This window comes from Callorhinchus milii, unplaced genomic scaffold (genome assembly GCF_018977255.1).
Source record: "Callorhinchus milii isolate IMCB2004 unplaced genomic scaffold, IMCB_Cmil_1.0 Scaffold3, whole genome shotgun sequence".
NCBI lineage: Eukaryota > Metazoa > Chordata > Chondrichthyes > Chimaeriformes > Callorhinchidae > Callorhinchus > Callorhinchus milii.
The window spans coordinates 88,977,443-88,990,345 of NW_024704744.1; the positions used below are offsets into that span (position 1 = coordinate 88,977,443).

The 12,903-nt window shown below is 42.8% G+C and overlaps 1 protein-coding gene across 1 annotated transcript in view; it reads right to left on the reverse strand.

Annotated features, from left to right (window-relative positions):
* daam2 (dishevelled associated activator of morphogenesis 2) overlaps window positions 1-12,903 on the reverse strand; it is a 183,351-nt gene that overhangs the window by 11,470 nt on the left and 158,978 nt on the right. The window contains exons 19-24 of the mRNA XM_042333487.1: window positions 10,305-10,411; window positions 8,620-8,708; window positions 8,001-8,169; window positions 7,637-7,744; window positions 7,069-7,129; window positions 5,134-5,265 (exon numbers count right to left, since the gene is read on the reverse strand). Coding sequence (XP_042189421.1) covers window positions 5,134-5,265; window positions 7,069-7,129; window positions 7,637-7,744; window positions 8,001-8,169; window positions 8,620-8,708; window positions 10,305-10,411 — 666 coding nt within the window. The remainder of the gene's footprint in view (window positions 1-5,133; window positions 5,266-7,068; window positions 7,130-7,636; window positions 7,745-8,000; window positions 8,170-8,619; window positions 8,709-10,304; window positions 10,412-12,903) is intronic.

The following is a 12,903-nucleotide window of genomic DNA, read 5'->3' on the forward strand; positions in this document are numbered from 1 at the left end:
AGTGTGAGATCATCTACTATGGCCTGAAACAAGATAAAGCAGAATATTTTCTTAATGGGGAAAAATTAAGAGCTGTGGAGGAGCAAAGAGATTTGGGTGTCCATATCCACAAATCACTAAAAACTAGTTCCCAGGTGCAAAAGTAATTAGAAAGGTGAATGGATTGTTGGCGTTTATCTCAAGGGGCCTGGAATACAAAGGGGAAGAAATGATGCATCAGCTGTAGAGCATTGGTCATACCCCATCTGGAGACTGCGTTCGGTTTTGGGCACCACACCACAGGAAAGATATATTGGCCCTGGAGGGGTGCAGTGCAGGTTCACCAGAACGTTACCAGGCCTAAAAGGGTTAAGTTACGAGGAAAGGCTGTGTAAACTTGGATTGTATTCCCTTGAGTTTAGAAGGTTGAGGGGTGTTTTGATTGAGGCATTTAAGATGATAAAGGGATTTGATAGGGTAGATACAGAGAAGCTATTTCCTCTGTTGGGGGAATCGAAAACAAGGGGGCATAGTCTTCAAATTAGAACCAGGCCATTTAAGAGTGAAATCAGGAAGCATTTTTTCACTCAAAGGGTGATAGAAAAATGGAAGTCTCTCCGCTAAAAGGCCGTGGATGCTGGATCCATCCACACCTTCAAGAGTGAGGTTGATAGACTTTTGGTAGGTCAGGGTATTAAGAGATATGGGGAGAAAGCAGGAAATTGGAATTGAAAGGTTTAGTTGAGGTATAGATCAGCCATGATCTAATGAAATGGCAGAACAGGCTCAACGTACTGCATGGCCTCCTCCTGTTCCTATGTTCCTAAACCAACTTCAAATTACTCTTAGATCGAAAATGTGTTTTTTTTAAACAAGATAAAAATTATACAGTGAAGACAAATAATTTTAAAATTACACCTAGTTACTCACAAGCTGATGAAAGCTATGAGACTGCTGCCCATTATTGCAGAGATGACTTGAATAAACATGGATAAAGGCTATTCAGCTTTGAAAATAAACCAGACAAGGAGACTTTAAAGGAAGCATCTCAAAGTGCTTCACAGTATTTATAATAATCCTTGCATTTGATGATTATTACATTATCGACATGTCTCAAAGTGCTTCACAGGATTTACTGTCAAGTGTAGTGACTGTAATGTTTTTGTGGGCAAATGCAGCAGCCAATTTGGGCACAGCAATGTCCCACAAACAGGTCAGTTGCAGGTTAGGTTAAACCCAGAAGCAATGGCTTGAGTCAGGACAAAACCAGCGATGGAAGGTCAGGTCGGAGGCAGTAGAAGATAATAATGTTAATAAAAATAATCCTTGCATAGCATTTTATCATGTCTTTGAGATGTCTCAAAGTGCTTTGCAGAATATACTGGAAAGTGAACTGACTGTATATTTCTGGGTGAAAGGCAGCAGCCAATTGCATAACGTTTCGCCCTGCCAGGTTCGAACCCAGGTCTTGTGCTTGTGAGGTGAGTGCTTTAACCACTGAGCTACAGGTTTCCACATAAGAGGGGAGCAGAGCATGTGGAGAAGTTCTGTTATTATACAAGATATGCTGATTGGACAGCACGCAGCACCTGTGTGGGGTGGGGGGAGAGACAGAGAAGAGAGCGAGAGTGGGAAAGAAATCACAGCTGTTTATGCCTCAAAACTGCTGTTCCACCAAAATTATGAAAATCAAAAGGGAATTTACACCAAAGGAAATCTATATTTACAAAGGTTCTTTGAAGCAACATAAAACAGAAGTTCTGCCAAGAAACTCCATTAACAGAACCGGATTGCATAAATATTAAGAGAAAAAGGAGATACATTCACTGATTTAATAGAAAGAAGTAGGGTTTGGAACAGGAAACCAGGACTTTCAATGGTACCTTAGGTTTGTCAGGAATCGTGTCCAGTATGATGGGAGTTTTATGGCTGGGGCCGGTTAATGTGGCAGTAAAACTGATATTTTTAGATATGTGACGTAGGATAAAAGCGAGAGCTTGTTTTATGCTCCAGGTCTGCCTGTCTGCAGGAGCTGCATTGAGAAAAAAGTAATGGCTCCAGGCATATCTGTCCAGTCAGACTTTCCACGAGAAAGAACTAAGAAAAGCTGTGATTTATAGCGAGCGCAAGCCTTATTGCTAGCTTCACGTCGCAATGCCAATGGAATAACAAACAGAAGCCTGGCTAAGATGTGAATTATTACAGCTTAGAGTCTGAGGGGGATTCCAGTCAGAAACATTATGTATTTGGCGGGAAAGTGGTGGGAGAGGAAGTGAAGGTGGAGAGAGAGGGTAAAGATGCAAAGTTATACATTGTAACATGTGATGCTCAAGCTGAAATAATTAGTCTTTTTCTATTGTTGAAACACTCCAGTCTTAAGTCTTTGCTCCTGACATGATGATTCCTCACAGTGGCTGACTACAGTGAGGCTGTTGAGACTGCTCAAGGAATGATGTCACTTGCTATTTCTCCTCCCCCCTCCCCCCCCCACTCCCACTCTTTTCTTTGCCAGAATATGGGATAGAAAATATAATATGGAGTGTTAGACTAGAATTGTACTGGAATTCCCTGTACACAAAGGGGCAGAATGATAAACCTGGGAACTACAGGCCAGAAGTCTAACGTCAGTAGTGGGGAAAGTTCTAGAGACTATAATCCAGGACAAAATAAATTCTCACTTAGAAAAATATGGATTAATAAAGGACGACCAACATGGGTTTGTTAAGGGCAAATCACGTCTAACAAATAGATAATTATTTGGGGAGGCCAAGTTTGCAGGGCTATGGGGAGAGCGCAGGGGAGTGGGATTGATTTGGATCGCTCTTTTCAAAGTACCAGCACAGCCATGAATGGTCTCCTTCTGTGCTGTATAAGTATAATTCTATGATACAGAATAGCAGATGTAGTTTATATGGATTTTCAAAAGGCGTTTGATAAAATGCCACATAAGAGACGTGTAAGCAAAATAGAAGTCCACAGTATTAAAGAGAGAGTTGCAGCATGGATACAGAACTGGCTGGGAGACAGAAAGCATTGAGTGGTGGTGAACGGTAGTTTTTCTGACTGGAGGTGTCCCCCAGGGGTCAGTATTGGGACCAATGCTGTTTTTGATCTATATAAATGACCTGGACTTGGGTACAGGGAGTACAATTTCCAAGTTTGCAGATGATACTAAGCTAGGAAAAGTAGTAAACAGTGAGGAGGATCGTAGCAGACGGCAAATGGACATAAACAGACTGTTAAAATGGGCAGACACGTGGCAGATGAAGTTTAATGTAGAGAAATGTGTAGTGATGTATTTTGGGAGGGAGAATGAGGAGAGGCGATATAAGCTGATGGTACAATCTTAAAGGGGGTGAAGGGACAGAGAAACCTGGGGGTTCATATAAGTAGAAAAGGTTAAGAGAAGACTTAATAGAAGTTTTCAAAATTATGAGAGAATTCAATAGGGTGAACAAGGAGAAACTATTTCCAATGGTGGTAATAGTGGAATAGTTAAAATAGTTGTTAAAAGAAACAGATGGGAGGTGAGGAGAAATTTTTTCACACAGCGAGTTGTTTGGATCTTGAATTAATTGCCTGAAAGGATGGTGGAAGCTGATTCAATAACAACTTTTAAGAGGGAAGTAGATAATTATTTGAGGAGCACAAGTTTGCAGGGCTATGGGGAGAGAGCAGGAGAGTGGGATTGATTTGGATAGCTCTTTTAAAAGAGCCGCAGACACGATGGGCTGAATGGCCTCCTTCTGTGCTGTATAATTCTATGATTCTATGAATTCCTCAGTACAGAAGGAAAGCATTCCATCCATCATGCTTGCGGAGTCCTGTAGCTCAGTGCAAGTGAGAGACCTGAGTTCAATTCCAGGCAGAGGGCAAAACCCTGGGCTAGTTTCCCTCCAAAAAAAAACAAAACAATAATTAAATTGGTCATTTTCAATCTACGACTGTTTGTGGGACATTGCTGTGCGCAATTGGCTGCCGCGTTCGCCCACAAATATACAGTCAATTCACTTTACAGTGTGTTCTGTGAAGCGCTTTGGGACGTCCTCCCGACGTGAAAAGCGCTATATCAAATGCAAGGATTATTATTATTATTATTATTGCTGGTGCGCAATTGGCTGCCGCGTTCGCCCACAAATGTACAGTCAATTCACTTTACAGTGTGTTCTGTGAAGCGCTTTGGGACGTCCTCCCGACGTGAAAAGCGCTATATCAAATGCAAGGATTATTATTATTATTATTATTATATCAAATGCAAGGATTATTTGTGGCAACTCTATGAAAAAGCCATCCATTCAGTCTCACTACCTGCACTTCCACCCATCATACCCTTTCAGATTTTTCCTTGTTCCCCAATTCTCTTTTAAAAGTTATTATGGATTCTGTTTCAACCAAAGTTTTTGGTGCAGTCTTAAAAATCCCTCTCTCCTAACCTCTTTTTGATTTTTGGGGAATGAACTTAAAGTTATGTCCAATATTTACTAACTCATATAGTTTCTCCTTACTTACCTTTCAAAATCTCTCATAATTTTGAACACCTCGATCACATCTCCTTTCAACCTCTGTTTTGTTGAAAAATAGCATCAAAGATTCTGTAGGCTCTCTGGACTATAAACACAAGCCCTGAAACTATTTTTTCTTCCAATAGAAAGCTACTGCTTGTGAGTTGAAGATCAGAATACTGATTTGAATGAATAAGGTGCTTCAATCCATTTGACCTCATCCATGCATAATAACCATCCCACAATCTTCCCATTACAGTATCAAACTACATTTTATAAGGTTCACCATTCTGGCCTTTACCATTTCCCCTGATAACCCTTTCCAGCCATTAATTACCTTCTGGGTAAAGAAATACTTGCTGGTATGTCGTCCATAGTAGCATCCTGGGATATCTCTCCGACGTGAATGGTGCTTAACAAGTGTAATTTGTTGTTATTTTTGTTCAGTGACTCCAATGAAATAAACTGTAACCTTCTTCAAAGCTCACTTCTGACTTGTTGGACCAACACATACACATATTTTAGGGGAGGGTCTTCAGCTCACTATGCCCTCCCGCCACACCATCCCAGATTCTTGACAACTGTGAGATATCACAGTAGGGCTTTGACCCCACTTATCCTAACGGCACCATCTATGCTCCTTTCTCCTTACCTTGTGTTTTGCTTCGCTCAAAAGGTCTTCCATCTCGGAGAAGCTGAAACTGGCCACTGTAATGAAGTCGTTCATTACTGAAACGAACCTGTCCCGTGGGTCCCTCACATGGCCTTTCTGGTAATCCAGCTCCTGTGTGTGGTGTGGTGAGTTGGGGTGAAGTGGGATGATGTGGGGTAAGGTGAGGTGAGGTTTGGTTAGTGGGTGGGGGAAGAGGAGTGAAAAGTAAAAGATAATTTAGATCTTTACAAATGCAACAGCTGCTTACTGTTTTGCTAAGTGACAATAAATAAAGCAACAAATCATAGTAGTTAGGTGGGGGGTGGGGGAGCACGACAGTTTATGGTTAAGGCTCGATGGCTGTTCTGAGGCCTTATGCCAAAAGCAGACCATAGAGCTCATACATACACAAACAGTGGAGTCAGCTGAACAATTTAGCATTGCTTTCTGCCACTGTCTAATAAGGTCCCCTCTTCAGCAACCCAGATATATAATAAATAATCAAATGCATTTGAAATATCGCTTTTCACATCTTCAAAACGTCTCAAAGTGCTTCACAGAATATACTGTAAAGTGAATTGACTATATATTTGTGGACGAAATGCGGCAGCCAATTGCGTACAGCAGTGTCCCACAAACAGTTGTGGATTGAAATGGCCAGTTTTATCATTGTTGGGTTTTTTGTTGAGGGATTATTATCAAGCGTGAGGAAACTTGCCCAAGGTTTCGCCCTGCCAGGAATTTAACCCAGGTCTCTCACTTGCGAGGCGAGTGCTCTAACCACTAAGCTACAGGACTCCACTAATAGAGAGGTATCAGTGCATATTCCGCACTGACCCTCCCGTGTATTACTAGAGGAAGTGCCTGCTCCATTGTCAGACGTGTCCTGTTTTGGATGAGACGTTAAGTTAAGGCTATGACGACTATTCAGGTGGAAGTTTCATGACCCTTTTGCAGAGAGTTCCTCTTGACAAATCTCCAGATGAATTAGTCATTCAGCTCATGGCTGCTAGTGGAACTTTGCTGTGATTTGCTGCTACTGTGAATTGCCTACAAAAAAGGTAGTCACTACACTTGACAACAATTACCTGTAAAGTATTTCGAGGCATTTCAGCATGATAAGGACCATATCAAATCCAAAGATTATCATTATTATTCTGCTGTGTTGCCTAAAGCAGTTTCTGAACTCAGAAACAAAGGCATTGAGCTCCTGGTTTTCCAGTGAATGTGCTCGAGCCAAACCGAGGAAGCTATGAATGAAGGTAAATCCTACCAGCCATCAGTTCCTCGCTGATGCTTTTGGTAAAACATATGGTTACGTTTTCCTTTCGCAATTTTTTTGGGGGGAAGAGAAAAAGATTCCTCTTCATCACTTCCCCCATAGATGGTTGCCAAGTTCAAAGGGCAGGATGACTGTGTTTCAAACCAGCACCCTCTAAATACAACTGAAATGCTGTTCCTCTGGGACTATGGGCTGCCTGGGTTTAATATTATTTTACCCGCAAGGCACTAAATAATCCTGTCAGCGTTTAAAGCTCACCGTGAAATGGTATTGAACTTTTATTTTATACAGGCTTTCCTTACCCCTGCCCCCATCTCTTCCTCTCAGATCCCTCGACCAGAGCTGTGATTCGTTCACTGACAAGAGGTAGACCATTAGCTCGCTCCCAGGCCTCGGTCAATGGCTGTTTCCCAATTGACGATTAGAAAGTGCTACATTAATAATCCTTGCATTACATAGCATTCTGTATCAATACACCCTCTGATTTTACCTCTTATGTGAATCGAGGAGTAGGAGAAGAAGACAGAAAAATGCCCACAGAACCAACAGTAAGTAAAGCTTTACAGCACAGCTCTGTGGTGTTTTGGATTTAATCGCTCCACTCCCCAATGGAGCGGCACTCTTTTCAACACTAACTTTTAGTGGATACTTACATCTTCTAAAGCCTTCAGCCCATTCTTCAAATGGTTCATCTCCTTGTCGAGCTCTGCTAGGCTGTATAGAGATTGCAAATGATATATATATATTTTTTAAAAACATTTCTTTTAGAGCAAATAAAATTCAGAGTTGGCCTGGGACATGTGGTCTATCAATTTATCTTTTGTGTTTTCATATGGGGAGGGAATAAACATTTTCCAGTCTTCTTTCACACTTGACAGTTTTTGGAAGTCGCAATTAATGCTTCCCGTCCCTTTAGCCCGAACTCACCCACTATGCACACTCACAGGTCAAATGATAGGAGGGAGTGAGTCCTGATCAGCAAGAATGGCTAATTGTTACCCTCCCTTACACACGAACACCCCACTTGCTCCCCAAGCTAAGATTAGCTCACTCTGGCCTGGCCAGGATTGTAACTTGCATCCTTTGAGCCTTAGTACAATACAGGCACTGATTGTCATTGAGACATTAGCAGATCTATGAAGCAGCATCTTCAAGAGAGGGCATGAAAATTGTCTGGAACTAATATAACACAAACACAAGCTTGCTTCCTGCATTACTCACTTGACTTTGGCTGCCTCCGGTAGGTGCAGTAAGTCTAACTGAATGGTCAGGATCTCGGGATAGGTCTTTTCAAATATCATGATCAGATAGTGCAACAGTGTGATGTTCCTAGAATAAAAGAGTTCCAAGCACAAATTAGAAACCTTGCATGTGATTACTTTTATGTGTCAACTTGCGTGAGTTGGTAGCACTCTTGGCTCTGAGTCTAAAGGTTGTGTTAAAACCTGGAATGTGTGGGGTGGACGGGGGGGGGGTGGGCAAGTTGAATGAAAAATGAAAGGAAGAGTTGATGGAGCCTAGTGATCTTTTTCTGCCCTAAACATACTTGCTTTCTAATCCAAAAGAGAAACCCACAAAGACATACCTGTCGATACTTGACTTTGTGTCTCCAATTTTATTCAGGCTGGAAATCTTGAAGCCAAAAGCATTGCCCCTCTGCCCTTTATTCATGTAGTTACCAAATGCCAGCACCACCTCCAGCAGCTGCTTCAGCCTCTTGCTGCGGCACAGTTCTTTGGAAGCCAGGAGAATGGCTGAGGGAAAAGACCCAAGAGACACATTTCCATTTGAGAATGTAAACTCGATCTGCAACTCATCAAAGGCTTCGGCACACACGTGGGTTTCAGGGACTTGGGGCTTCCACATGTTGTTAAGCTACTGGATAATGTTGGGCCATTGGGCACAGTGCCAACCGAAGGCCAAAGTGCTTCCCCTCCCACACGGAAGGACAGGGAGGGAGGGATAGGGGGGGAAAACTGATACCGTTCCCTATAACTAGCAAAACCTCAAGACACACCAATTTATCATCTGATTTACTACTTGTTAAAAAAGCTCACCTAGCAACCAGCTCCCTCTGAAAAAACAAATGGCATATGAAGCTTCACAGCTGGTGAGGCCCACGCTGGTGGGGCAGAGAAATGTTATTCCAGAAATTATGTGAGAGTGTAAATATTTAGTCAGCCTGGCCTCCTCAGCAGACTTACCTTCGATCTTTGGCTTTGCCTCTGCTAGTCGTTCAGCAAATTTCTTCTTAAAGTACAGGGCCTGGAGTCGCTGCTGATAGTGATCAATTCTGTGGGCAAGTACAACATGTTTCATGTAAACAGATTAGTTCCACACCAAGAGCAAACCAGCGTCAGGATGGCTCAGTCAATAGCATTCTTGCCTCCAAATCAGAAGATTACGGATTAAAGTTACACATTACGGCCTTAAGTTCAAGGTCTAGGCTGCCACTCCAGGTACAGCATTGGGGAAGCACTGCATTGTCGGAGCTGTTATTCATTCGGAAGATGTGTTCAGTTGAGATCCTTTATCTGCTTCAGTTGAATCAGAACAATTCATCAGACTATTGGATAAGACAGGAGTTTTTCTCCTAGTGTGCTGGCTAACAATCCTTCAGATTGATTGATCAATTACCTCAAGGCTATTTGTGAGACATTGCTGTGTACAATTGGCTCCTTACACCTAAAGCACTTTATTCCTTGCATTTGATATAGTGCTTTTCACATCTTCTAGATGTATCAAAGAGCTTCACAGACTATACTGTAAAGTGAATTGACTGTATATTTGTGGGCAAAACGCAGCAGCCAGTTGCTCACAGCAGTGTCCCACAAACAGTCGTGGATTGAAATGACCAATTTATTATTTTTTTTCTTGAGGGATTATTATCAGGTGTGTGGAGTAAGGAAACTTGCCCAAGGTTTTGCCCTGCCGGGAATCAAACCCAGGTCTCTCGCTTGCAAAGCGAGTGCTCTAACCACTGAGCTACAGGACTCCACATTGGGGAGATATGGAGTCCACTTTGAGATGTTTCAACATGACAAGACTCTATAAAAATACAAAAATAAATTGTTGGTGTATAATTTGGAGAAGATTTGAGACTCCAGATCGATAGCAAATGGTCTCCACTCTCAGGATCAGCTCTCACTCATTAATGTGCTTCATTATGAAGGCTGGCATGGGCCAATCCCTGAGGCTAACAAACAGTGAGATCGACTGTCATGACAAATACAACAGCAAAACAGATGGCTTTCCTCAGTGCCGCTGTTGGAAACGCACTTGTCATGATGGAACTGAACCACATAGGCCCTGATGAGTTTCAGATTCTATTTTGCCAGCCCCTTCCTCTGCCCAACCCAACCCCCCCCCCCCCCACACACACACAAAACTAATCTCAGCTAAATGCCCGAGGCAAAGGAGGGAAGGAGATGCGGCATTAACCAGGGATCCCAATAGTGACTGCTATCCAATGGCCCTTTGGTAGAATCACATGTTCTTTGGCATGGGGTAAAAGCAGGATTGGGTTGAGTGTTGATGGATGAATAGCCTACCAGCACTTACTGTTAAGGCTCATGTGTGAAGAGCGGACACTTGAAGTGAGGTACCGTGGATCTGTACTCTAGCATGTGTCAGTACATTCAGGAGAGGAAAAAACTGATGTGCAGGAAAAAAAATAGGCCAGATGAGAGCCAGGTGACTGGCTGCTTTACTCCACCTGGGGGCAGGGCACCTAAAACAGGGGATAAACAAGACTAGAAACCTAGAAACAGTAGACAAAGATACAACATAAAAAGAAGTATTTGTTGTTTCCGAGGAATGGTCTCCTTGGTAATCCTGACAGAAACACCCCGACAATCAGGAGAGGATGCTACATCATTTCATTTCAAACCTGCTCATTTCAAAGAGGAAGCGATCAGCCCTCGCCATGCGGTCAATCTCGTGCTTATGCTCTCCCAGAAGGTCTGTGTCGCTCTTCTCAGGGATAAATTTGAGCAGCTGGAGAGACAAAGAAACCCCAGAATTACACTGCATACTAAACACACTCCTCCTCCACCACCATCACCACAAACAATCAGTGGTTACACTGCATGGACTTCCTCTTCTGTGATCTTCTATCTGCTGTATTTAATAGAATTCAACAAAATGAACAACAAAACAAATCAAAGAAGGCTTACATAGAATCATAGAATGTTACGGCACAGAAGGAGGCCATTCGGCCCATCGAGTCTGTGTCGGCTGTTTGACAGAGCAAGTCACTTTCACTAACCCCAATCACCAGCTTTCTCCCCATAACCCTGCAAACCTGTCTTCTCCAGATACCTATCCAGTTCTCTCTTAAAAGCTGATATCGAATTGGACTTCACTGCCCTTTCAGGCAGATCATTCCAAATTCTAACAACTCACTAAGTGAAAAAATTCTTCTAACCTCCCCTCTGGTTCTTTTGGTAGATATCTTAAGACTGTGACCACGAGTCACAGACACACCTACCAGCGGAAACAGCTTTTCCCTATCTAGCCTGTCGAAACCTTTCATGATCTTGAAGATCTCTATCAGGTCCCCGCGTAACCTTCTCTGCTCTAATGGGAAAAGTCCCAACTTTTCCAGCCTATCCTCATAGCTAAGCTTCCCCATTCCTGGTATCATTCTCGTGAATCTCTTCTGCACCCTTTCCAGTGCCTTAATATCCTTCCTGAGGTAAGGTGCCCAGAACTGGACGCAGTACTCCAGCTGAGGCCTAACCAGTGTTTTGTACAGATTAAGCATAACCTCCCTACTCTTATATTCTATGCCCCTACTAATGAAGCTCAGTACACCAAATGCCCTTTTTACTGCCCTATCTACCTGCTCTGCCACCTTCAATAAATCGCTTACTTGAACGCCCAAATCTCTCTGTACGTTCACCCTCCTCACGATTGAGCTACCAAGCCTATATTGCCTCCTATCATTTTTCCTACCTAAGTGTATCACCTCGCACTTATCTACATTGAAATCCATCTGCCACGTCAGCCCATTCCACCATTCTGTGTATGTCTGCCTGCAGTCCATCACAATCTTCTTCACTATTTACTACCCTACCTAACTTGGTATCATCTGCAAACTTGGAAATAGTGCTCTCTATGCCCAAGTCCAGATCATTAATATATATTAGAAAGAGCAGTGGTCCCAATACCGATCCCTGGGGGACACCGCTGCACACCTCCTTCCATTGCGAGAAACACCCATTAACCACCACCCTCTGCTATCTGTCACTCAGCCAGTTCCTAATCCAAACTGCCACTGTCCCCTTAATACCGTGGGCCTCCAGTATTTTTATTAACCTCTTATGCGGTACTGTTTTTAAAATCCATGTAAATAATGTCCACTGCATTTCCCTCATCAACCCTCGCAGTCACCTCTTCAAAAAATTCTGTTAGATTTGTTAGGCAAGATTTCCCTTTAACAAATCCATGTTGGCTGTCTCTAATTACCTCGTGTTCCTCTAAGTAGAGATTTATTTTGTCCCGGATTACAGTCTCCAGTAGCTTTCCTATTACCGAAGTTAGGCTGACTGGCCTGTGATTTCTGGGCTTGTCTTTCTGCCCCTTTTTGTAGAGTGGGGTAACATTAGCCACTGTCCAATCTCTTGGCACCACTCCTGTGTTCAATGACGATTGAAATATAATGGCCAAAGCCTCCGCTATTTGAACCCGTATCTCCCACAGCAACCTTGGGTGAAACCCATCTGGTGCTGGTGACTTATCAATTTTGAGCCCAGTCAATCTTTTCAGAACTTTCTCTCTGTCTATAGTAATCTGATCTATGTCCTCTACGCTGTCATCCAATACTGTGGCATTTGGGGCATCCGTTTCTGTTGTGAAGACAGATGCAAAGTACTCGTTTAGTACATCAGCCAAGCCCTCTGCCTCCACAACAAGATTGCCGTCATTGTCTTTGATTGGCCCCACCCTACCTTTAACTAACCTTTTTCCTTTATGTGCTTATAAAATATTTTAAGATTCCCCTTTATGTTACCTGCTAACCTCTTCTCATGCGATCTTTTTGCCTGTCTTATCGCTCTTTAAAGATCACTCCTGCATTCTCTATAATGCGCTTTGCTATCCTCAGTGTCTTGTATCCGCCAATTGTCGTACGCCATCTTCTTCTTTTTCTTCCTAGACAGAATATCCCTGGTCATCCAAGCAGGCTTGGTTCTCGCACATTTCCCTTTTGTGGGAATATATCTGTTTAGACCCTGAGCTATCATATCTTTGAAGATTTCCCATTGCTCATGAGTCGTTTTACCTGCCATTCTTACTTGCCAGTCCACCAACTCTAGGTTCCTCTTTAGCCCATCAAAAGCTCTTTTCCAGTCAAGCATTTTCACCCTTGACTGTACTTTGTCCTTTGTTCATGAGTAATCTAAATCTAATAATATTATGGTCACTGTTACCTAGATGCTCCCCTACCGAAACTTGTTCAACCTGACCTGCTTCATTCCCAGACAAGA